Source organism: Astyanax mexicanus, chromosome 19 (genome assembly GCF_023375975.1).
Source record: "Astyanax mexicanus isolate ESR-SI-001 chromosome 19, AstMex3_surface, whole genome shotgun sequence".
Lineage (NCBI taxonomy): Eukaryota > Metazoa > Chordata > Actinopteri > Characiformes > Acestrorhamphidae > Astyanax > Astyanax mexicanus.
The window spans coordinates 21,167,758-21,195,704 of record NC_064426.1 but is presented as its reverse complement, the minus strand read 5'-3'; the positions used below and the strand labels follow the sequence as shown (position 1 = coordinate 21,195,704).

General features: G+C 38.6%; 1 protein-coding gene across 1 annotated transcript in view; it reads right to left on the bottom strand.

The window, feature by feature from the left end:
• Nucleotides 1-27,947, bottom strand: part of kcnh6a (potassium voltage-gated channel, subfamily H (eag-related), member 6a) — an 85,884-nt gene that overhangs the window by 39,527 nt on the left and 18,410 nt on the right. Inside the window, exons 2-6 of the mRNA XM_007251112.4 lie at nucleotides 27,313-27,543; nucleotides 21,655-21,804; nucleotides 20,233-20,336; nucleotides 17,605-17,845; nucleotides 14,410-14,612 (exon numbers count right to left, since the gene is read on the bottom strand). Coding sequence (XP_007251174.3) covers nucleotides 14,410-14,612; nucleotides 17,605-17,845; nucleotides 20,233-20,336; nucleotides 21,655-21,804; nucleotides 27,313-27,543 — 929 coding nt within the window. The remainder of the gene's footprint in view (nucleotides 1-14,409; nucleotides 14,613-17,604; nucleotides 17,846-20,232; nucleotides 20,337-21,654; nucleotides 21,805-27,312; nucleotides 27,544-27,947) is intronic.

The following is a 27,947-nucleotide window of genomic DNA, read 5'->3' as shown; positions in this document are numbered from 1 at the left end:
GTTTCATTCACAATCACTGTAAAGAGATCTAGTTTGGTGAATTTAAAATTACATTGCATTGTAAGCAATTTATTCACATGATTAATTGTTTCTATACCAAATCAAAGTTTTTATAGGAAAAGCTATGAAATTCTGACTCTATTGAATATAAAATGTGTTAATATATGTTAAAATATTTGCTATTCGGAGTGGAAGATGTACCAAACATTTAAGAAAAAGAAACATTAATTCCCAACAGTAAAAATGAAAAAGCAAACAATCAGAAAAATGTAAAAATGAAAAAAAAAAAAAAACTAAGGTGTTTCCTCCAACTGGATGAAAATTCAGCCCTCAAGGACACAAACTTCCACAGTCAACTGTCGCCCAAAACTCCTCAGTTCCTTTTTTTTCCACCATTACAGAAGCTTCTCACAGAAAACTCAAATTCAACACCTAGACTACAGCCTCTAGCGACAATCTATAACTGCCATCAGCCATCAATCAACCACAAGGGGGTCTTGACCTTTACTTCCTTTCCCCTACAGTCAAGCAGCCGGGCTCACCGGCGCTCATCTCTAAGACCAGAAACAAAAAGAGAGTGAGCGAGAGAGAGAGAGACAGAGAGAGAGAGAGAGAGAGAGAGAGAGAGAGAGAGAGGGACAGAGAGAGAAAGGGAAAGAAAACAGTGTCAGTAATCAGTACTTACAGGTTTAAGTTTTTGCTTCAGGCTCATGGTGGCATTCTGTGAGCACTACTGGAAGAGCGAACCAGAGCAGACTGAAACATTGGAAACACAGTGTCTTTCTCTCTCTCTCTCTCTCTCTCTCTCTCTCTCTCTCTCTCTCACTGTCGCTCACTCACTCTCTCTCTCACTGTCACTCACTCTCTCTTTTTCTCTCTTTCTAACTCTGTTGTGCACACGCTCTAAAAAAAAGGCTCAGAGTGCAAAAAATAAAAAAGATAACCATCAGCATATTCATATAACGGATGTCTCATACACACACACCCGTCTACAGCTCTAAATCACCTGCAACACATTCAACACTCAGCGTCAGAAAAGACGAACGCAAACTCAAAATGAAACTTTATGTACAAACTGCCTAAAATGAGTCAGTGAGAATAAATTCTGTCTATTAACTGCCATGAAAAAACGTTGACAACAAAAACATACTAATAATATAAACTAATACTATAAACAGCCAAATATATATATATATATATATATATATATATATATATATATATATATATATATATATATATATATATATATATATACATATGATATGTCTTGCACATATACATATTTGTATTTATGACTATTTATGACCCTCTTGTACATATATGCCTTCCCTTCTTAAAGGTCTCTTCCATCGTTTTTCGTTTATTTTAAAATGTCTAGTTGTGGTCTCTAGTATTAATGAATAAAAAAAAAATGCTTCGGCGTTTCAGTATAAACCTGCTTTATTTTACTGAACTAGTGCTCTCTGAAAAAAAAAAACAGGGTTTGGGCTCTTGGTCATGAATATTCATACATGCAAACATATCACCTCTGATTGGCTAACAGCACTGCAGCAGAGAACGTCTACCTGCCTTCCCTCACAGTCAATTTTACAGCTCTAAAACTGAAAGGATTAAATGTTTTTAGAGATACAGCCTTAGTTACAAATATATAGCACTGAGTGCTAGCTAAAGTTAACCCTTAAACAGCATTGCTTGCCCCTCGGCCGCTGCTGTCAAGCTTTCCAATTGCTTCCACCTTAATATGAATATTTATTAGTGAGAAAATTTCATGACTGTTTGCACAGGTAGCATCCTTTCATGGTACCACGCTGGAATTCCACACTCTTGAGTTCTTGAGAGCGACCTATTCTTTCACAGTTCTACATTAACTTTTTCTGAAGTTTTAGGAAGTTTAGTTCATATTTTACCATTATTTCTGAATGGTTAAAAAAACATAATTGTGAAACTGAAATTCTGTCACTATCCGTAGCAAGTCTCATCACCATCACAATCAGTTGGGTAATTACAATCATCACTTTTTTCATAACAAAAACTAGGTCATGGATTTACAGTGATGAGAACACACTGTGATATAGTAAGCACACGATGGAAGCGCTGGGAAGTCATCTGAGAGCAGTGAGGGTTAGGGGGCCCAGGGGGCAAACAGTGGTAGGTTGCCAAACGAACCCACAACCTTGTCATTAATAACCCAGAGCTGTAGCCACTGAACCACCACTGCCACCATCATGCATAAACCACAAACCTCCCTTAATTAAAGAAAATCCTCCATAAATGCTCAAATCTAAAAGTGAAACTTGTCATCTGTGGTATAAAGTGTGAAGTGACCCTTTTTTTGTTTCAAAAACTGTGTATCGAGGGTGCCTGATAGCGAGAAGCTCACGCTGTCCTTGCATGCCCAAGATAACAGTGATAAGAAACATGCAGCCCAGATTCTTTCAGCACTAGTCAGTTACGCACTGCAGTAAAACATTAGAAAAAGACATTTCACGTTCACACTGCTCCTCGAAACACAAATACACACCCTCTCCACAAACTACTGTACAGACGCTCACATAACAGAGCACGTCATGTAATACAGACGGATCAATCGCAGCAAGGATCAATAGAGGTATCATTTCCCTTTTTTTTGCACCGCGGCAAATCGAAGTTCAATTATCAAGCAAGGAACTACCCGCTGGAGTTACATCATTCACCATAACTCCAGCAGAGCCCATCTCACAGGCCGTCCCGCACACTTTCTGACAACAAAGGTTCTGCCTTCTTCTCAACACATCTCCAATATACACTGTGTCCACAGTTTGAGGACACCTCTTTTTATAAATGCATTTAAGCTAGTTTAAGTTGCTGCCATGGTGGGTTAGAGAGGTATAAAACAGGGAGTCCCCTGATTTTAAGTAAGAGTCTCAATCCGATAATTTGGAAATGCAATATAAAAAAAAAGAAAGAACAAGTTTTCCTAAAAAAAAAAAGGTTTTAATTATTATTGAACAACCAGACAATATTTTAGACAATAAACAAGTCTTAAATAGCTAAATAAATCATTTTAACTAATAAAGGCCACAACAATTCTGTGATGAATCATTATTTTATTAAATGCTGGTACTTTCTTGTATTGTTGGGAGAAGGACAGTAATAATAGTGCAGTTTGGTTTAGGCCTTGCAGACTAGATAATAAGGCAGTTTTGATGTTTTTAAAATTAAAATATTGTAATGTGCTGAGCTATTGAGTTTAACTGGGAACATTAATGGAGGAAATAAATACGGTATCACTTTAAAATAAGGCTTCTTTATAAAGGGTTTATAAATAGTTTACAAAGAAGTTTATTAATGGTTATTAAAGTTGTGAGCATGCATGTTCGTGTGTGCGTAAGAGAGAGCATGAGTGTGTGTCTGTGTGTTTGTGTGAGACAGAGAGAGAGCCTGTGCAGCAGAGCCTATAGTGAACTTGTGGAGTAACAATTTTTGATAAATCAGTGATCTGGATCTTTTCCACCCAATCCCAATCCTTTAAAGATCAAGTAATCAGGTCAGGGACATCCGTAGTACACACAGACACTTGTGGCTGAATGCAATAAAGCCATCTCCAACAAAAGCAAGATACAATACTAGTTATGCACCAAAATGAATATATTTGGCCAAATACCAAACGCATTTTTTCACAGGTTTTTACTGATTGTGCCACTTTTTACACAACAAAAAAATTAAATAGAAAAAAACAACTACAAAAATTATTCTACATATTAATGGAATACAATGAAAAAATATACATTGAACACCAAACATTTTTACCTTCCCAGCAGATACACTAACAAAGCACAATACAGGACCCTATCCAGTAAATAGTCAACACAGGCGCATCCCCAACGCATGTACACCCCAGCTTGATATGCACACATGGACACACAGCAGTACACAAATCCATAGCACATACCTTTGGCAGATATAGCATTATTCACAGCTTTCACAGCACAAACAAGCAGGCCAGTTGTCTTTGCTCAGAAGCTCTGGACACGTCCAGGAATAGAATATGAAATAGCAAATCTGCCAAAGACTACGTTCACATTACCAGGCTGAAATGACTCCAATCAGATTTTTTGCTCAATATGGCACAGATCTGATTTGAGTCACTTTCACATGTGGTCCTAAGTCGGATACAATTCCGATCCATGGACATGCAACATGAATGCTTTTGCGCATGCACTACGCATGTGGCAGCTATAGCTTCAAAAACAGCAAAAGCAAGACTAATGCCCTTTTTTGCTTCCTCGATCTGAGCATGAACTTCAGATGCTCCACATATGAGCTGCTAACTCATCCTTTGTAAAGCTGTGAGTCGTCTCTTGTTTTTGTTGAAGGTGATGTTTGTACACGATCAATGCGAGCATGTGAGGCGCTTCAGGAACAGATTTATTCAGAAGTCAGATATCAGACAGCACCTAGCTGCTAAAGAGAATGGCAAATGAAAAGCTTATTGGTTTTTTGCATGTTAAGCCCAAAATACACCACACAGTATAATTTCCCTGTCGTTTTGATAGTTAAGACACACTGACACGTCCTAAAACAAGCTACAGTAAAGTGCAAATTAGTCAGTGTGTCCTAAAATAGCCTAAAATAAACGGGTGAATATTCAGTATGAATTAATTGGCCTTCCCACTTATTTTGTTTGGCAAATATTTGGGTGCATCCCTATTTAGGTGACCAGTGTATTTACTGAGTAGCTTTTAATTAACATATATTTTTTCTAATATTTCAGTTTTTAAGCAACCCTGACCACATCACATTTCTGTTCATTTAATCCCTGTCCACTCCTGCAGTACCTGATCACCAGCATCCCTTCAGTCTTTGCTGCTCTGCAGTTGGAGATTACACACAGAGCCTGTCCTTTATCAGGCTCATGCAGCTTCCGTTATGCTTTTTAATTACAACATTTTCTCTGTGGATAGTTTTTTAATACTGCTGACATTCTCCCGCTTTGACTCATTAAACAAATCGTAATACTGCAGCTCCTCATAACAAACTGGGCTGGATTTTGCCTGGGTGTTCTCGAGAGCTCAACTGCAAAAGGAATCCACAAGCTAAATTAACGAGAATGTTTATAAAATTAAACAACCTGTTTAATACCATATCGAAATATGATTAAAGCCCTATCTGAGTGGAATTGGTTTCTCAGGGGGCCCTGGGGTAATTTTCTCTTTTATGGGGGGTCCTCTGTGATTTTATGTTTTACTCAGATGTCCTCTGATAAAATTACAGGCTGAACTACCTTACTGTTTTTCGCTGAACTCCGTAGTCGTCTGGTAATTTTAGTCCCATCTGGATGCACATCTCTGAGTTTCGTCACTTCGCGTTTAATAAAATAGCTATTTGTCCACTACCACCCACTGTAATTACACTATGGGAGTGCGTGTCCGAGTGGAAATGGAGGAGCTACTGAATGCAATGTCATGTGACAGAGAAAGCCAAAAAACTCACTTGTCCTCCTGTTTTATCACTGAGCAGAAGTGTGAAATATTTTTCACAGATGCCCATCTGAGGACCTAATCGTAATACCCGTCCGCATAGAGTTAAAGAGAGGTGGATTTTAGCTCAGTATTTCTAAGTATGTCTCAGTGCATGTATTAACCAGAGTTTTCTCAGCTACTCTTTTCTGAGTATTCTTTGAAGTTATTCTGAAACTAAAGAATTCAGCTAATCATGTGTGTGGAGTATAATCAACTTAAACCCCAATGCAGTAAATACAAATCACTCTTTGAGATGATTGCGATAGAAACATGGTAAAGTAATATTACAGGATTTTATACTAATTTTACACTAATTTACATTGGAACCATGTTTTCATGCAGCACCAAAGTTTTATAGTGCAGTCGAAGTGAACCGGCCATTCTAAAGTCAGCAAGATTCTGAAACTGGTATCATAAGATTAAATGAAATTGTTTAATAATGTTAAATAATATTTTGGCCTGAAATCGCATATCTGGCTGCCCAGAGAACCTCCAGCTGTTCTGACTCTGCTGACTCTAGTGACGAACATAGTGCTACCCTATCTGTGTGTGTGTAGTCATTTGTGCGTGTGTGGTGTTTGTGTGTGTGAGAGACGTTGACTCTACTGGTGACCTTGGTCCTGAGGGCTAATGGAAGCAAAGGGCAGTGACAACAGGAGGCCCAGAAAAACTCCTATTCACTGTCCTATTCACTGCTATTCTCTTTCTCTCTCTCTCTCTCTCTATCATTTGTTCACTCATATACACGTGTGCAACTACACACATTTTTTGCAACATATGACCTATTTTGACAATTAATCCGACTGCTTCCTGGCCAGTCTTTTAGAATTGGTCAGTTCAACTAAAATAAAGACAAATCTTACAAACTTCCTTTTCAAGTCACGTTGTTTGTACTTTTGGTATACATTTTCTAGAATTTTTTGTATTTTCACCATAGTTTGTTTGCTGTTTATATAAGATACCTGAAATATGGACATACATCTTTCTACAGACCTCCAAAGTTCATGTGGTCTTCAGATCAGCTCAAGAACAGTACAGCACAGAGAGATTTATGGAAAGAGTTTGCCTGGCTGAGCAGCTCCGCTCAAGCCTTACACCTAGGCCTGGACAATAATTCGATATCGGTATTTATCGCGATAAGAAATGTTTCAATAACGGTGATATCACTTTTGTGGTATATCGATATGTATTATGTACAGAATCTGTCACGGACAGGCGTTTTTTACTGGCGTCAGCTCGCCGCAGAGCCAAACACATTCAGCCCCCATTAGCTGTGCTACCTCAGTGCGTGATGACGCAATCACACAGGCACGTAGCCAGATAGGCTAGGCTAGGCTAGGTTAAAATGGCTAGGCTAGGCTAGGCTAGGTTAGGTTCAGGTCCGCTCCGCTACGCATCTAAAATGTCTCGAAACGGAGCCGGGACGAGCGGATCCAAGGCTAGGGTAGACTCGGTTCGGTCAGCCGCTGTTTCGCTCGCCCATTCGCGCGTCCGCTCGCTCATCCGCGGCTCCGCTCGCTCGTCCGCTCGCTCATCCGCGGCTCCGCTCGCTCGTCCGCTCGCTCATCCGCTCGCTCATCCGCGGCTCCGCTCGCTCGTCCGCTCGCTCATCCGCTCGCTCATCCGCGGCTCTGCTGGCCCAGCCGCGGGTCCGCTCGCTCATCCGCGCCTCCGCTCGCTCATCCGCGCCTCCGCTCGCTCATCCGCGCCTCCGCTCGCTCATCCGCGGCTCCGCTCGCCCAGCCGCGGGTCCGCTCGCCCATCCGCGTGTCCGCTCGCTCATCCGCGTGTCCGCTCGCCCATCCGCGGCTCCGCTCGCCCATCCGCGGCTCCGCTCGCCCATCCGCGGGTCCGCTCGCCCAGCCGCGGGTCCGCTCGCCCAGCCGCGGGTCCGCACGCCCAGCCTCGGGTCCGCTCGCCCAGCCGCGGGTCCGCTCGCCCAGCCGCGGGTCCGCTCGCTTGCCGCTTTGCTGCAAATTGTGCCGGTGAGTGGAGCCGACAAGCAGCGTAACGTTAATACATCTAATCTGTTCCACCACCTCAAGCATCTTCACTACATACAATATTTTCCTTATACTGACTGAAGCACTTTAATAGATTATGTTGAAACTAAGTTATTTAAAGTTTATGAATCCTTTAGGTTTGTTTATTTGCTGTTGATATCATGTTGAATACCTCTTGTATTCTGGCTGAAGCACTTTAATAGATTATGTTGTCACTAAGTTATTTATAGTTGAAAAATCCTATAGGTTTGTTTATTTGACGGGACAATCTTGTTGCTTTTATGTATATAAAGGCTTCTTGTATTATATATCCTAGTTAAAACACTTTTGTTTTAATCTGTTAAATTTGTTTACAATGAATAAGAAGCTCTGCCTCTGTTGTCATTTAAAGTTATTTTTATTTGTAATAGTTATATAGGCTTATGTTTGACAGGGATGTCATGTTATTATTTTGCTATATGCAAATAAAATTGAGCATTGATTTATTTTGACTACTTTTATTTCTAAAGTATTAAAGTTTTTGTGAAAGGAGGTTTCAAAGACTTAAAAAACATTTTCATACAGTAGTAGGTACAGATTTCCATTAGATAGATTGATACAAAAAGTGCAAATACACAGTTAAATAATAATTTAAATTTGCAGTGCAAGCTGCAGAGATTGCAGGGATTCTTTTTCTGAGGCCTTCAAAGTATTTATCGATATCGAAATTATATCGTATCGACCGAAATTTAAGGAATATATCGTGATATAAATTTTGGCCATATCGTCCAGCACTACTTACACCGATTAAAAAGTAGGGCTGTCAACGTTAAAGTGTTAACGAACGTGATTCATGTGGAATCAAATTAATTACACCACCAAGTTTGAACCCAACTTCCACCGTAATCTGCTGGTCAACCTGGTGCTCATGGACCTAGCATCGGGACTTGCCCGTATACATGAGGTACAGGCGTGTCTTGCTGAAGTAAAATTCCAATTGCAACAAATTAACTATCTAATTTGTCTTTATTTCAGCGCCCCACACTGGTTTTGTCTCCCCTTAAGCATACAAATATATACTAGAATTTTAACTGACATCACTAATATAAATCAATGGGCAGGGATACGAGGAGGAGGACAAAGAAACTAAAACAAAGAAACAAAGACATAAACCAAAGCAAACCAGATAAACCAAAGACATAAACAAACTGGGAGGCTAACCAATGAAAACAAACAAAGGATAAACAAGATATAGCAAAACACAAGGGCCAAGAAGGAGCAGAAACACAGGAGTAACAAACGACAGGGAAGGTGCTAAGACCCACAAACACAGACCGAACACCAGGGCTATATAAACACACATGAAACACAGAACACCTAGGTAACGAGGGGGCAGAGTTACAAATAGACACAGGTGACAACAGTTCAGGTAAAGATGTGGACTAAAATTAGGGGCGGAGCTACAAATGTCTACAGAGGAAGCACGTGAGAGAACTGACAGACACCAAGGTAAACAAACAGCACACTAGACACAGAGACAGACGGGGAACAGGGTCAGAATGTGAGAACTGCATTTTACATTTATTACATTCATTGTTTTATTTACATTTAAACATCCACTATGAAACTTGCGTCTTAAGAAGAACAAGTGCGATTAACTGAAGTTAATCACAGAATAACTCAAATCTGATTGCAAAAAAGATATCTACTTATTTAAAGTATATGTAATTAACCTCTGATCTGATGGATAGGACATTCTATTTCCAATTTTAACCCTCATGAATCCACAGTGTACAAGAAATACATCATACAAGGCATTACCACACACAGTGGATGGTGCAGTGGTTGGTAATGATTGTGACCGGTGACATCTGGTTAGAATTGTTCATTGTCCCATTCTCTTAAATTCTCCTTCCATTTCAACTTTTTCAGCCAAGGATGTAATGAATGTATGACTGCAGAAGTTCTTTTTCTATAATTACATCAGATATCACAGGGTTTTTCTTAGTAGAATGGCAATATGCTGATACTGATTAAAGCAAAGGTTCTCTCAGGTTAACTCAGCATGTGGGTGGTGTACACAGTATTCTTTAACACTATAGTTCATTATCATGATAAGCTATCCATCAGCCCCATGACTGACTGCACAGCTATTATTAACTTTCAGAATCTCCTTATTTTCTTTTATTTTAATTTCTGAATTATGTATGGAGATGGAGTAAGACAGAGATTGTTGTTATTGGATATAAAGCACAGATACATTCATGTTTAGATGTCTTGTCTCTGCAAGTTCAGGGCTATGATGAAACTGATAAATGATACCAATTATCTGACTTGATGGCCACTCATAAAGATGGCCATACCCTAGATATGGTAAATTTACATAGTAAACTGTTAAACACATAGCTACTAATATCATTTAGAGACTCATTATTACTCATTTAAAATCTGGATATAAGTAAGAGAGTCTGTTGTAAAAATGAACAGATAACTGTTACTACATGTTCAGACGCCTTGTCTCTGAAGGTCAAGAACTACGCCAAGTTATGTCTACTGAGTGTGATCTTGTCTTCAAAAGGAACACTCAGAAACACAAAGGCTCCTACTGTACACCCTGTGCAAGGTTCGTCACGATGCTCTTTGCTATCTTACACCCCCTCAACAGTCTTTTTTCACACCTTGCGCCCCGACCGTTAAAATAGTTTCAGAGTTCAGATAGCAGGGCATGTTTGGACACACCTTCTCATTCAGTGTTTTTCTTTATTTCTTTATTTAATACATTTTCTTCATCACTGTAAATTATTATTAAAAACCTAAAAAAATTGAGGGACTCTGAATATTGAATTACGTAAAAAACAACAAAAAAAGGCTTTAGCCTCCACAATCTCCTGACCTTCACTCTTTGTATTTTAATCTCAGTGTCTTCATGAGGTAGAGTCACCTGGAATAGTTTTCTCAGCGTCTTGAAGGAGTCACAGTAGATACAGGAGCTGTTGCTTGTCCTTCACGCTGTGAAGCTCCAGCTCATCCTAAATCACCCTCTCAGTTGGGTTTAGGTTTTTCACATTTTACGTGTCCCTTAATTGTTTTTAGATCTTTATAGTTAACCTAAATGTAGGAAATCACGAAAAGAATGAAAACTTATTAAAAGAGGTGTATCCAAACATGATTTGATTTAACTTGGTTATTTGAATCTAATTATTTGTATTAAAACAAAACAATCCTTTAACATTAACATTAATAATTCATTCTCACACTCACATGCCACACACACTCTCATATTTGCACATACTATATTTATGATTTAATGATTTAAATACACAGCCTTGAATGAGCTGTAGTGTGTCGGGTTGATTGATTTTTCCACTGGCAGGACGACAAACTGTCTCCCATGTGCGTCCATGGTGAGGGCTGTCATCAATAGAATCTCTCCTACCTCTCTTTCTCTCTTTAACGCATGCCCACTCTCTTTCTTTCCTTCTCTCTTACTCTCTCTATATCTCTCTCTCTTTCTCCCTCCCTCATTACCTGCATGTCTTTTCCATCTTCCCATTCTCACTGGTTTTATCACAGTCTCTGGTTAAAAAATGATAAATATTTATTACTATTGTAAACGTAACATTGCATCCTTTACTTAGCAGAGTAAATTTAATTCTGCATTCACAACATTTCTATTTAACTCATGCATTCATTTAAACTACCCACTAATATACCCAAACACTTGCAGTCTCTGCAGGATGGGTCAGAGTGCACTAGTGTGAGCATAAACATAGATAGAACACATACACAGAAGCCCCCCCCCACACACACACACACACACACACACATACATACACAAACCCAGTTCAATACTGACTGCAGCTCTGTGCAGCGGCTGTTTATAGGTCACTGCCCTCTTTTGAGTAATGACGCTTATGTTCCTGAAGTGGATGATGTCATCTGGGTTCGACCTTTCCATCTCTCTGAGTTTCCATAGGGTCAGAGCTCACACGATTACAAATGACATCACAAATCATCACAACTAGCCACCATTTTTCTTTTGTTTCGATACAATACAGGGGTTAAGTTTCAATATATCTCAATAAATATGTATAATGCAATGCTGTAGGCAAGGCAATATATTGCGAGTTTTTTAAATCTTATTTTAAGAAAAGTATCACAATTTAAAATACACACTATCATATTAGTTAAAAAAAAGTGGTCAGAGTTTAAACACAACACAACATGAACCACTGTCTATGTGCAAATTAATAATTACAAATGTGACCAAGTGACCAACACAAAGAATGTAAATGATACATGGTTTTAAAAAATTTAATTAAATATAATTTCTGCACGTTTGCTGTGTTCACTACATGGCTTGTGGCAAACTGCAAACGGCACTTCTTTTTCTTTCTTGTTTTTTCTCTTTCCACTCTCTTCCATAAAGGCCACATTTCTGGACTGCACAACTTACATTTGTCCTGTTTACAGATTCTTCCACCTGAGCTGTGGATTTCTGCAGCTCCTCCAGAGTGGCCATGGGCCTCTTGGCTGCTTCTCTGACCATTGCTATCCTTGCTCGATTTGTCAGTTTGGGTGGACGGCTCTTTTGGATGCTCAAATATTCCGATTTGCACATCACACTTTTTTAGATTTTGAATACGCAATTAAAATGCTTTAATTTTCCCAAAATTAAAATCATCAGCTAATTTAGTGCACCTTATGTATGAATTTTAACAGTCAGATTGTAAGGTGGTTACAGGGGTTTTAGTTTCTCCAGCACCGAGGCTGAAACAGTGCTAGCTCTTTTGCCTTTCAGAGGTAAGTATATCAGACTGTAGTCTGCGCATTTATTGGGGTAAAACAAGCTACAGGGGGTGAACCACTAGCTGATAGTGTCGTGGCTTACCGGGGTTCTTCAGGGTAGCGCTGTTGGGCAGCATATACAAGCGCTAAGGGCTGCTAATGGCTAGCGCTGCTACCGCGTCTAGTGCTGCTGCTAACTGCGCTAAAATGCTGAAAACCTAAGCTTACTATAAGTAAACAGAAGCGCTTTACTCAACCAAATAAATTTGGAGAGACCTGCTTGAATTAGAAGGGAAACATGGCAACACCCCTGTTCCTTACTAGTGTCACTTAAAATGTGGCTTATAATAAGGTGCGTCTTATGTATGAAAATAGAACAGAAAATAGATTTTCATTGATAGTGCGCGTTATATTACGATATTACGGTGCACCTTACAGTCCAAAAAATACAGTCCTTTTTTGTCTATTTTTTAAAATCTCAATAAAATACAATTTCAAGATTTTGGTTGTAAAGTGCCAAAATAGGAAAAAAGTTTAGGTGGAATCAATACTTTTACACGCCACTGAAGTTTATGAAGAAACAGTAAAAACACAGATTTTGACTCTTCCTCACCATCAATCCACTTTGGCCCCGGTTAAATAAACACATACATAAAGATCTAAGCTGCCTAAGCCTACTGTTAACAAGTGATATTTAAACTGTGTCTAAGGGATCAGGCAGTGAATACATAACCACATGGTGTAATAACTTTCTGTGAGAAGCTTCATGAACCTTTTAATGAATGTTTAATCCATTTACTAACAAAAAAACAAATAAAGGTGACCTTTATTGTCTGTTCATTTACCCAGCAACAATTTTTGATAATGCATTTCATTTATTTGTTATACCCACATAATTAATTCTGTCCCTACTTGTTACAGATTAATGTCAACAGTAGATTTAGCACAAAATTTATCATGCTTATAATAAGCTGCTGCTGCTAATGATATTTATAATAATCATCATAAACCAATGTAAACTGATATTACATGATTTACTTCTTAAAGAAGACTTCTGGACAAAATTGAAGACAACATTACAGAACTGGAAGCACAGAATATTGTATTTAGTTGGATTTAGGTGTGAAAATGCAAGGGAAGAAGATCAGCTTAGCATTGTAGCTACAAAATATGGCAAATAACACCTTCAACATAAAATGCTAAATATGTGTTTTTAAATCCCTAGTAACCAAACAAACCTAACCAAAGGTTTCAAAAGTATTGACATTCATTACTCAGGTAGTAGTATAGAAAATAGGGTTTAAAATACCTTTGTAGAAGTTGAAGTATCAACTCAAGCTTTTTACTCCAGTGAAAGTGTAAAAGTACTCGTTTTAAAACTACTTAAAGTATGAAAGTAAAAAGTCATTTAAAGTGGAAAAAAATGGCATTAACAACAAAAGCTTAGGCTGTGCCTCAGGGTCCTATAGTACACTACCCCACCTCCTTAAAACAATTATTTCTAAAGGCCATAATGATTATAATGTAATATTAAAATGTTTATGTTGATAAATTTGGGATGCACTAGGCTCCCTGTTTCAGCTGCATATATGCCCATTCAAAAAATGAATGCATTTTACTACAATGCAAATATATTTTTGCAAACTAAACTTTTGTTGGAACATTTCGCTCGAGTTCTCTTGAGTCTCTGCACAGATCATCTTCATACTAGGCTACATACGTCTGCTATGTTCTTGCTGGAGTGTTATGGCGTGACATGTGCAGGTGTGATGGATTGTGTAAAAACCAACAGGGTGATGGAATGGTATATGTTTATGCTTCTTATCCAACCACAATCAGATTTACTCTGGATGGAGTGATTTATATGGATAGTGTTTTCCTTGAACAATAAGAATATAAATCCGCAATGAAATAGGAGCAACAAGGCTATTTTTAAAATGTAAGAAGTAGAAAGTACAGATAACTGTGTGAAAATGTAAGAAGTAGAAGTAAAACGTCCTCTTGTAACGAAATTTTTGTAATTAATTATTTGACACCTGGGTTTAAATATGAATATTATGTAAATGTGTAAATGTCTGAGTGTTTGGTTGTGACAAAAACATAACCTGATTTAAACTGGGTGTGAATGTTTTTACCTGGGTGACCTGAGTGACCTTCTCAGAGACGTTCTGAGTGCGGTCCTTGATCTTGCTGGGGGCGATTATCTCGATCTCGGTAGGGGAGGGTGGTCTCAGTCGATCCGAGCCAAAAGACAGTGTAACCTGCGGAATCCGCCCAATTGCGCGATGTCGCATCAGATCCGAATCCGAGGTGGAGTTCAGATTATTGGTCTTGAGATCTGAGGGTGAACATTAAATCAGAAAAGTCATAAAACGGTATCACACATACTATATGTCAGAGGTCGCCAATTAGTTTTGGCCGCGGGCCAGATATTTTCCAAGCCATTACCTGGCTGGCCACAAAAAAAAAACTGTTTTTGGAAAATGAAGCAGGTAAACCCAAGAAAAAAGGAAAAAAAAATAAATAAATAAATAAACACACCGCTTCTCGCGTGGCATCGAACCCTTGTCGTCTAGATTGCGGTCCAATACACTATCGCTGCACCGGCTAGTAAATTGGTACACAGCCGGGAAAAAAGGCCTTATAGGGAGATATCGTTCATTATAGTTCCAACTGCCTCACGGGTCAGATGTTTCACACTTGCGGGCCACTGTCAAATTGTGCTGGTGTGAAAATGCCCTTACACACCACCAACAGTCTATTTTAATGCCTTGCATCTAAGGCATTTAGATAGCGACGAAGCTTACGATTATATCTACACTGATGGGTGTGCTAGTCTGAAACTGAGGCGTGTTCAGGTCAATTTCTTGGCAGCGGAAAACACAGATGCACCACTGACTGAACCCTGACAACAATCAACCATGAGACGCTCATTGCTATCCTGGCAACACCTGTGCACCCATACTCCTTACACACAAATTAGGACATGCAGCATCACAAACTCAACTTTTACATCAACAATAAATGGAAAAAAAAAAAAAAAAAAAAAAAACATTACTGTTCCCGTAAATGACTTGCTTGTGAGAAATGCTGCACCATTAAAATTCCAATCCGCCAAAGTCAGAGTGCATCTGGCAGGTGACATGCTAATTGCTATATTTTATGTTACCCCCAAAGCACGCCCATGATTAATTAGGAGAATTAGTACATGCATTTTGCGTGTTTTGAGCTAAGCAAGGTGCACAGTTGATGGCTCACCTATAAATAGCTAAAATAGGGCCCTCAGTTTACAGTAGACTGGCTTAAACACATTAACAAGAACACTTACTGCACTAATTACCAAGACATATGCAGTAACTGAAATTAAATAATGGTTCAACAAGTTCAAGGATCTATTTAACAAAAGGCCTAAAAACAAAACTACCTGAAGGCCTCATAATAAATATTTATTGTAAACAATATTTATATAAATCTGAACATTTGAAAAGAATATTATTTCATAGAAACATTTATAATATTGCTCTTATAAAATAATTAAAGCATTTTTGAGTCTTCAGATCGAAATGTTTAGAGAGGTAGATATGACATAATGACAGTTACAAAATGACAAAAAGACATTCGTTTTCATGAAAGAGGCAGTGCACTGATAGTGTTGACACTGCAGCTGCAGCTGTAATGCTTGTTCTTACAATAAGCCAAATGAATTAAATATTATATGCAAATATGCATCGATGAGTCATACACACGTAAACACACAGCGCAGCTTAGGCACACACTGATACACACACACACACACACACATGCATGTATGCAGCTGCAGCAGCGTCAGTCACAGTGACTGGGGGTAATCACAGGCATACAAAAGCACTGATTGGCAAAAAAGCCTGGCAGGCTGCGTCACGTGCCTGAGCTCAAAGCACTCGCTCTGGGGATCCAAAGGGTTTATAGAGCCCACAGACCCCTTCCTCTACCTTACATCACAATATACAATGTTTAGAACAGTTATAATAATTAAAATAAAAAGCAATTAAGATACTAAATGAAATTATATTACTTTGCTAAATAAAACTGCTAATATGTCACTTGTCACTAGACTCTTTAAAAGAGCGAATTAGGAGAGAAAATTGGGTCCGAACTTGATAACATTATGTAGTTTCTTTCCTTGACTGCTAAAAATGTATATATATATATATTTTTGTGATTTAATCGTTATTTAATCCCAGCGTGTCCTGGGTGTGTTCACACATGACTTATCCTGTGGTCAAGGAAAATCAGAACATGATCCGATCACCAAAACCAATGTTTATGCCAGGCTTACGCAGCCTCTCTGCATCACAGACTGGAAATTTAATTTGCATTTCTCTGTAAAAACACATGCAAATTAAAAGACTGATATCAGATTCAAGTATCGGGTTCTTAACTCCATAGTGACCCTTGAGACAGGCTCACTCTCACTCAGGTACAGTGTATCCTCCTACTGCTAAAGGGAGGGTGAAGGCTCTCTACTAGTAATGAGATTCCAGCTCAGCTCCTGTTCAGCCAGAGATGAGAGGAAGCTGATCAAACAGGCCTGTGGCCTGGCGAGAAAGCGCTAATCAGCTTTAATGAACGGCTTTCATCATCTGAAGACAGGCCTGTCCTTACTGCCACAGGGCCTACACATAGCTCTACTCCCCTCTAATACTCTGCTCTGAGAGTACTGTGCGGCCTCCTGCTCCCAATGCTATAAACAGCTTGTTTCAGCCTTTACAAAGTGATGGTGAATACGGTAAAAAATAAATTATTTTAAAAAATATGAACATTTTGATCTTCATTTCTTTACATGTTAGTAATATTGGTCAGGTCAGACTGTCCTAACGAGTTTAACCCAACAATATGGGCAACAAATCTGTTTTTTGTCTCTTTTTGACGGTAGATGCTATAGATTGGTGACTTTAGGACTGGTGAAAACTTCTTTACTCATTTTGAGGGCTGCTCTTGAGCTGAACCTGCTAGGGCAGCCTGACCTGGCCATGCTGGCAGCTGTTTAAATCAATTCAATGCTATGTGGTAGTCCAGACAACAGTGTTTGGAATAAACTGTGATACTGTAATAAAATATAAAAGTTTACAGTCAACACACTTTCTTGTTTTTCTTTTTTCCAAAAATACAAGGAGCTGTTAGCATTATAACGTGATTAATCATGATCAATTACAGAATATTGTTGTCATTAATGCGACTGACATTTTAAACTTAGATTTTTTTGATTGATTATGATCTCAATTTCAGTATTTAGAAATGACATTTTCTGATCAGTCAAGCCATAACAGATCACACAGAAACACACGCACCGCTCCACTGGTCCCTCATGCCGTCTATGTCGTGCAGTGAGGAGGCTCTGCGGAGGCTGCAGACACTCTCTTGGGAGCGGCTTCGGATCAGTGGGGGTCCGCCAGGGTCCAGGCCAGAGGGGGTGGGGGAGAAGACCGGTGCTGAACGCTCCTGCTGGATCAGAGCCTGAGTTTCAGACTGCAGGTAATTGTCTTTAGATGGGACGGGAAAGTCTTTCATTGCTACATCCTCACTGGGGGGCTAAAAGAAAGAGAGAGAAAGGGAGATACTCAATTATTATTATTTATTTATTGAAAAAGGCATTCTGTTAAAGAGCACTCTCTGCTGCACTTTGCAAGCATTTTGAGACTTACTGTATTTTTTTTTACTATATAAGATGTACCAGGATTCTAAGGCTCATGCTAAGTAAACAAACAAAAGTCCTTTTCTTGTTATTTAATTCTTCTTAAGTCCAACGAGCGCTGGATGTTAATCTACACAGATTTCAGTAAAAAAAAATCATTGCTTTTGCACATTAATTATTTTTCCTGTAAAACTCAACCAGCTGCAAAACACAAAATCCAAACATACAGTAGGACAAAGTTCAACTACAGTGCAGGTTGATTTATTTATACAGTATAATATTATACAATATTAACACAAAATACAACTCTGAAAAAATTAAGAGACAACTTCAGCTTCTGAATCAGTTTCTCTAATGGTTTTTAATCACAGTTTTCATGCATCTTGGCATGTTCTCCTCCACCAGTCTTATACAATGCTTTTGGATAACTTTATGCCTTTACTCCTGGTGCAAAAATTTAAGCAGTTCAGTTTGGTTTGATGGCATGTGATCATCCATCTTCCTCTTGATTATATTCTAGAGGTTTTTAATTTGGTAAAATCAAAGAAACTCTCTTATTTTTATCTTTATTGTTATATATATTTTTTTTCATTTTTCCAGAGCTGTATATTCAAGGCCTAAATAAATAATTATATAAAAACTATAAAATGACAACTCCTTTATTCTAGCGGATGTTTAGGTGTTTTATTACTACTGCATTATTGTCTATGCAAACGAATAATGTTTAGGTAAATATGTGGTCAAGCACACCTAGTTTCAGCAAGAAAGCAGAGTGCCCTGGAGAGAGTGAGGAATACACTGAAGGAATGGCACTTTGAATATACAGTATTTAAATATAAGGGAGTGATTTCAAATAAAAAACAATAACATAAAACGCACTAATATTTAAACATTAAACATGTAAATGATAATCTGACAGTTGACAATTGTACTAGCGCTGGAGGCTATGACCGAAAATGTATATCACTGTTTTTTTTTTTTAAGATTTTCATGGTTTCACAGTATTATTATTATTATTATTATTATTCTTTTTATTTATTTTTAAGACTTTGATTACTATTGGGGATACCTAGTCCCACAAAATGATACAATATATGAAAAAATCTGCCTTTATTTAGTGATGCAAAAAACAGCTAAAGAATGTAAACAATAGAACTTAAAAAGATATGGCAACTTTAACTCAGCTTCCTTAACAAAACTAAATATTTCAAATAGTTCCATAAACACTATAAATTGGCCTAAAATACTCAATGTTTAAGTATACAAAAGTGATATTTCTCAAAAGCTCTATGTTGTACAAGTAAGACACAAGTTTAATATCTATTTACAATATGTTATTATTAAAGCCAATTGAGGCATTACAGTATTAAAATCAGCCACAATTCCCCTTTTTCTCCAGTTAACAAATACATTGAATTCAGTGTGCATTAAAATTATCCTTCAAGCTGGGTACCGAGTGGTCCAGTGGTCTAAAGCCCTGCCACTATGAGCGGGAGGTCGCAGGTTCAAACAGCTTTGCCATCAGCTGCCGGTGCTCAGAGGGAGCAAAACTGGCTTGTTCCCTCCGGGTGGGTAGATGGCGCTCTCTCCCCACATCACTAAAGGGTGATGTCTGCAGCACAGGGCGTCTGTGAGCTGATGTATCAGAACTGAGATGCTGCGCTTTCTTCCGAGCGCGCTGTGATGCTGCATCAGCAGCAGCTCGAAAAGAAGCAGTGGCTGACTTCACATGTATCGGAGGAAGCATGTGCTAGTCTTCACCCTCCTGGTGTGTTGGGGCATTACTGGTGATAGGGGGAGTCCTAATGAGTGGGTTGGGTAATTGGCTGAGCAAAATTGAGGAGAAAATTTGAGAAAAAAAAAAATTATCCTTTTAGCTACAGTATTAATATATTTAAACAATTGAAGGGAGTAATTAAATGCGTTTGCTATTGTTTTTCAATTTTACTCGAATAAAAACACTCATACAGTGAGGAACAGCAGCAGAAGCTCCTCAGATAAAGTGCTCTTCTCATTTCACTCCAGGCAGGACAGAGTGAGACGAGCGTTTGACTCCACAGAGCTGAGCTTTCAGTGACAATGCCAGGATTCATAAAGCTTAAATTGTGAAAGAGTGCAGAGTTCAGGGAGCATGGGATCATTATTTTCACACATAGATGGCCACCACAGAGTCCAGACCTTAACCCCATTGAGAATCTATAGGATGTGCTGGAGAAGGCTTTGTGCAGTGGTCCAAATCTCCCGTCATGTTTAAGTGCATGTGTGTGTGTGTGTATGTGTGTACCTGTAGGTAGTCCACCACGACACCCTCAAACTGATCTTTGGAGAAGGAGGGTTGACGTGAGACTCTCAGAGAGGGCATTCTTAATCGCAGCTTACGTTTCTGAGCTGAAAATCATGCACACAAACAAACACACACATACACACACACACACACAAACCCCAATGTTACAACAGTTATAAGTAATAATACCCTTTTCTAGACTGGAACGATGTGTACCTAAAATGCCCTCCTTACCACAGCTGTTCTGCCCCAGGTAAACTTTTACCACTATCATTTAGACAAGAACCATCCACTGAGGGGCTTCAACACACACACACACCTATGTTATATTAGTATTCTTACATTTATCAGAACTGATGTATTTGATCCAATATCTCCAATTCCTGCTAATAGAGGCAGATATAAATATAGATACTGGCAGGGTATCTGATTCATACCCATAACTGAAAATCTGCTCAGAATTCTAACCCAGAACCTCTTGAGTTCACCCCCTCTCTGCTTGCTTTCTAGTACTGTACCTGAAGCTTTGGAGTAATCACAGCATACTGCAGGTAATTATGTGAAAATAAATAACAATTATTGTAATAATGCTGTACAACTGCTGTAATAATGTATAATAAATCCTTTGTTACCATAACTTTCTTTTTATAACTAATTACAGAAAAATGGTATAAAACTGTCTCTAGACTGGTATTATTCCTGTCTCTGAGGTGATAACACAGATTCACAAACTAGATGGAGAGATTTTTTGGATTTACATAATTGTTTTGAACGATCAGAAACTAAAATTAAAACAAGCTCAAATTAAAATCGAGAATTGAAGTAATGATTTTTTTTAAATGTGAGGAGTAGAAATTTAGATAACTGTGTGAAAATGTATGGAGCAGAAGTAAAAACTGGTCTGAAAGGTAAAACTAAGGTAATGAAGTATTTGTACATTGTTACTAGAAATGTCTGTTTGTGATTTTCACATAATAGACCTTGAGTTTTGTTGTAATAAAAGTAATCATGAATAACATTAAATGCACAGTGAAAAAAAATACAAATTATCTTAATACACTCCTAATGTAGTATTTTGTACCTTAGAATAAAGTGTTAAACATATTTTTATGTTTATTACACAGGCACATACACATTGTTAGACACCACCTTTATCAAGTACTTCCTTGTATAAAATACAAACTGTTTCACCTCTCAATATTTACACTCACCTCTAGAAAATTTGAATATGAGTTCAACGGCTGTGTGCAGTTTAGTCTTTCAACAACTGAAAATTAAGATCAGCAACAAAACAGCTGAACAACTGAACCTGTTTCTTTTCCTAGCTGTGCAAAATCAAGCAGTATTAATGGACAACATAAACTCATGTACTCAATACACTCACACACACACACATTTACACACTTACACACACACACTCACCTGTGCGTATCCAGCTCTGCGTGACGCGCTGACGGAAGCCCTTTTTCAGCGCAGGATCCAGCAGCTCCTGGAAGTTTAGGATGAACATGATGACCACGCCCTCTTCATTCTTCACTGGAACGACGTCCACCAAACACGGCCGACACGTCCCTGAGACGAAGAGAAAGACAGAGAGAGACAATGTAGTGACAGTAAAACCGGAATCCAGGAGATAAGGCAGGAAAGAATGTGAGCAAACACCCTGAGGAGCTTCAGCAGTTCATTATTTAAAAAGAATTTTGTATTGTAGATTAATACTAAAATCATCATTCAAACTTTAAAGAAAAACATATGAATTATTTAGTAATTTAAAAATTGTTAGAATATGTTTTATATTTGTATTCTTAAAATAATTTTTGAAAGTAGCATCTCTTGCTCAGATAGAGACAGTTTTGCACATCTTGGCTGGATTTTCATAGTTCTCGGTTTAATGAGGTAGAGTCACCTGGAGCGGCTTTCAGTTAACAGCTGTGCTGAACTCATCAAGAGTTGAATTACTTGAAATTCTTGCCTCTTAATGTGTTTGAGAGCACTAGTTATGAAGTTGTGAAGAGGTAGAGTTGGTATACAATAGTTAACTCTATCTGAGTAATGTTATAATTCATATTATAGCAAATACTCAACAGTAAAGAAAAAAATTAACCTACTTTAAAAAAGGAAAATCTCTCAATCTAAATTGAAAGAACTTTAAAAATATCCTCAAGTGTGCAGCCGCAAAGACCATTAAAAAAAGCACCGCCCCAGGAAAAAAAAAGACCAAGAGTTATCTCTGTTGCACAGGATACGTTTATCAGAGTTTACCAGCCTCAGAGTCCGCAAGTTAACAGCATCGCAGATAAGTATCATCTTAACGCTTTACAGAGTATTTTAGTTTGTTTAACACCTTTGAGTTTAATACATGATTTGACTGGATGACTTTAATATTAAATTACTATGTATGAAAAAATAGGAATATTGAATGATATTGAATATTGACTGGTACTGTATTTCAGAACACACCTGTATAGTAAGTAATTTTTTAGTTAGCTAGCTTATCCTAAGCATTTGTTTGTTTATCAAAAACTGTATGCTATTCACTGTTAAGGTAAATGTATGATTGGAACAGCAGTGCTTGGGTAGCTAAATGTGCAACTAGAAAAGCACAGCTGGGGTAAAGTCATAATTAGTATAGCACTGCTGAGGTAATGCATTGTGCTTTGTTGTTACGTCTGCTGAGGTATTGCAACCAAAAAAGACAAAAGTAAACACATTTATTTAGTGGTGATAAATTAATGAAAAATGCAATAAAATGTTCTGCATGTAGTATTTGCATATACAAACACAAATGATATATACAAATGTTTTCATTTCAGTCTTGTAATTCCAACATGTTTTCGTTGATAATTTAGAAAGTTCAAGACAAAACAAGACGATGCACATGCCAACAATTATCATCAAATTCAATTCATAAAATATGTTCTCTACTTTGAACAGGGACATGATATCAATTGAAATTGTGAATCTGCACCTTTTACAGTATCTCTTATCTTTTCTAGTCCAGTGGATCGGGACCAAAAACGTTTCTTCTACAGCACAGCTCTGCTCAAAGAACCATTTGTAGCACCTTTCTTGGCAATAGAGCACAGCACATACCCAATCACACAAACACACACAGAATAATAGAAGCAAAAATATAACCAGCAAACACTCTCACACACATACACACATACACACACCCACACACACTCATGAAAGTGTACACACACACTGCAGAAAAGACCAAGCAGAAACAGAGGGCACATTAGAGGACAGCATTAGATGGATGCGTGCGAGATGTGTTCTGAAAGGGCATTAAATATATTTTTAAGGTACATTTCCCCCAATGTTCTCCCAAACACACCAATCACACATCACATTTACAACAAAAACAAAGTGAGAGTGAGAGAGAGAGGGAGAGAGAGAGAGAGAGAGAGTACAAAGGATAATGACAGAAAGTAAGAAAGAAAGAGACTGAACAGGACAGAGACAGAGAGAGACAATGAGAGAGAGTGCAAGGGCATAAGATAAGAAGGAAAGGAAAAAAATAGATATAATTACAAAATAATGAGTAATACAAAAAAGACAAGATAGTAAAAGAAAAACAGAAAGAAAGAGAGTAAAATAGAGAGTGAAATCGTGACAGAAGAAATGGATAAGAATGAGTAAGAAGGGAGTAACAAATTGACAGAAGATATGGCAGATAGGGAGAAAGAGAATAAGATGAAGTAATATAGACAAAAATACTTTTATAAAGAAAATGAACATAAAAGAAAGATAACAACAGAAAGAAGACGTACAAAAAAGAGATTAAGAGAAACAAGAGAGAACAGAGAAAGAGAGCAAGACAGAGAGTGGAGAATAGTAAAGTAGAGAGTAAGAGTGTAAAAAGAGCTAGAAATAAACAGATAATGAGAGAAAAAAGAGAAAAGAAAAAGGAATAGATAAAAAATGTGGGGGAGAGATAAAGAGTGAAAAGAGAGAGAGAGAGAGAGACTGAGAGAGCAAGAAAGAAAGAGAGGGATTGAGGAGAGAGGAGGATGAAGGAGAAACAAGTGACAATGAGGAGGATGACAAAAAAGAGAGAGAGAGAGAGAGAGAGAGAGAGAGAGCAGTGTGATTAGTCTCTCTGCCGGACCCCCTCTGCTCCGGACTACAGCCTGGCCATCAGGGGTCTAAATATAGCCCCTGTACACAACACATACAGACACACACACAAATACACACACACACATTCTCTGACAACAGCAGAGAAGCTGCATCTGTTTTAACAGCAATACAGACAGAAAAGCAAAAACAAAGCAGTGACGTGTGTGTGTGTGTGTGTGTGTGTGTGTTGTCCGAACATTGTGTTTTAGTTCAATGCTCATGGTGTGAGCGGGGTGGTCTCGGGAGGCCTGTTGTCATGGTAATGTTATCAATGCACTGCTACACAACCCAGGAACACCTGTCCACTTTCTAACACACACAGACAAACACACACACACTGGCAGATGTAATGATGTGCGGAGTGGCTCTCAGCGGCCGTGTCCGGTGTGTGTGTGTGTGTGTGTGTGTGTGCAGAGCAGGAAGGCAGGAAGAGCTGAGTGAGTGGAGGAGTGGATGAACAAACACACTTCGATGTTTGGCTGATTTTGTCCCAGCAAAACTCACAAGTGTGTGAGTGTGTGTGTGTATAAAGCAGGTGTGTGCTAAACCCTCTATTACTTCCTCCAGATCCTTGTAAAACCTAAAAGTCAGTATTATCTCTGGTCAGTCAGTGGAGAGTGCAGATTATAAACAGTTCATTTTTCCACATTTTTAGTGTTTAATGTTAGTTTAAGTCATTTAACAAGAAGTTATGTACAATTTATATCCCATTACTTTTACCATGTCCCATGGAACTGTGAGTGTTCCCCAGCTGTCCCCTGAGGTAACACTTTATATGATTTTCAGCATACCAGTGCAACCTGAACTTGAAATTCTATAAAGCAACATCATGTCATATTATGTATGTATATTTATGCTTTAAAATACATTGCTTATTCCTTGTTTCTTCTGAAATAAGGAGTTAATTTTTACTAGATTTTGGAACATGAACATGTGAGTATTTGACTGTTTTAAATGAGAGTGTTAGTGTGATGATCACCATCCTCAACACCTCAACTAATCCCAAAAGTATGAGCAATATCATTCCAGAAAATACAGTTTAATTGCTTCACAGCTCAATGCTTGGGTTCATTTTACCCCTCTATCCCACATCTGTCATTAGGCATGGTGCCAGTCAGTTAATATTTATTTGCTCAAGCAATGGGTGCAAAAAAAAAAGGTACGGTGGCTTGCAAAAGTATTCAAACACATTAAAATTTTTCACATCACCTTACAACCACAAATTTAAATGTATTTTATTGAGATTTTAAGTGATAGATTTTAAGTGACACAAATAGCACATAATTGGTTGAAAGGAGCAGTAAAGCAATAAAGAGTATAGCTCTTTTGTCGTTCAGCGGTGAGAATTATCGACCTGTAGCCTGCTGCTAACCCTGGCTAGCACTGCTGGAACACCATTAGACACTAACCGCACTGAGCGCTAGCTCTTTCGCCATTCACAGGTTTTATTGAACTGAAGCCTGCTAGCGCTAGAGGTTAGCTGATAATGCTAATGTTGCTGCCTTAGTGGAAATCTGGTTTTCAGTTTTCAGAAGAGAAATCTGTGTAACTTAACATCCAGCGCTCGTTTGACTTTAAAAGAAAATGTTATTTTTAAGAATCACAGTTGGGTTACCACCCAGCAGCGAGACCTGCTGAATTAGAAGGGAAGGGAAACATGGCGACACCCCCGTTCCTTACTAGTGTTGCTTAATGCACCATATAATCCTTATGTATGAAAATAGAGCAGAAAATAGACAATTAGGCCATGAAGACCAAGGAACATACAAGTCATAAAGTTAAGGTCTAAAACAAAGTTAGGTTATAAAAACATGTCTCAAGCTTTGGTGGTGGCATCATGCTGTTGAGATGCGTCTTAAGCAGGGACAGTAAAGCTGGTCAGAGTTAATAGGAAGATTTATATAAAGGGCAAAAACAGATGCTCGCCTAAGTATCGATATAGGAGCTGAATACTTTTTATTTGATAAATATTTTGAAAGCCATATATTATTTTGGTTCCACTTTCGCAATTATTTGCTACATTGTGTTGGTCTATCACTCATTAAAATCATAAAATACATTTCAATTGTGATTGTAAGGTGACAAAATTTTTAAAAAATCGAGGGGTAGTTTTGCAAGCCACTGTAGCCGAATGTGTTCTTTAGACATAGTGTTTAGACATTTGAAAAACAAGGGAGAAAAGTGCCATATCAATGCAACTCCAGGCTGAAACTCCCGGCTACTATGTAAATGTGAAGAAGCAGCCTGTCTGTTGCACTAATTCTGTGCCGAATAACTCAATTGTGCCAACTTGTACCATCAACCCCAGCAATAAAACAAGCTTAATGTCGATGACATCAGGATATTAAGGCTAAAATCCAGATGTTGCTGGCCATCACAAAACCTGACCTGCGAATAAAAATACTGAGAAAGGTTTGTGAACGCTAAAAGCACACAGGACAGATGAGGTCAGATCAATCATGAATCAAAATCTGTCTGTGATAAGCAGCAAAGTGATGGGGAGAGGGAGAGGGAGGGCCACCCTACTCACCCAGAGTGATCAGGGCCAATTAAGACTCCCTTGGACAGATGGCAGTGGCATCACTGGGGATTGAACCTGAGATTTACCAATGATAAGGCCATTAGACACTTAGACAGTTGTGCCACATGGGAATCCCAGTAAAGCTTGTTTTATGACAGATCTGTTCCACAATATCACACAAGTGCAAATGGGCTTTGGAGTGCAGCTTGCTGACAGAGCAGCACCTTCTCTCTCTCTCTCTCTCTCTCTCTCTCTCTATCTCTCCCTCTCTCTTTCCCTCTCTTTCACTCTCTCTGACTCGTTCTGTGTGACTCTCTCTGTTGAATAACAGGAAAAGACTGTAAATGTGGCTGTATGCACTCTTAGTCTCTTACAGCTTTTCATGTTCGCACTGCTTTGTTATTTTATCATCCGTTTTCATTCATCTGGTTTACCTTCTTTAGAGTAGTAGAGGATCTCCACCTTGCGCTCCTCTGAGCCGAGCAGGGCCTGGGCCAGTTGGGACAAAGCGCTCTTCATGGTTCCCGGACCCACAAGGAACTGACAGGTGCACGGCTGCTGCATGATCTCGGCCCGCGAGAAGCCAAACATCTGGCAGAAGCCCTCATTACAGTAGATGATCCCGCAGTTCTTCATCTGGGCATTAGCAATCAGGAACTTACGGTCTGAGGAACACAGACAGAGAAACAGATATACAAGAGATTGATGGAATTGATTGATGGAGACTCTTGACACTAGGGGTGTGACGAGATCTTATGGCACAAGATCTCGCGAGATTAAAACATGGCGATATTTCTCGTCAAGTTTAAACCTGTCTTTGGGGGGGGGGGGGTTGGGACAGTTTAGTGGGGACTTTTAAGAGGGATCTGGCAACCCAGTAGCGAGTGTGTTGGCTGAGTAGTGAGAGCAGCTCTTAGCAGAAGAGGAGAATTCGGGCATTTGCATATTTGCTCCTGCTATTTTTAAGTTGTATGTCTAACAGAGTGACCAACAAGACACAAACCATATGTAAATACTGTAACTAAATCCTACACGTGACTGTTTCATAGGCAGTTGTACTAATCCGTTA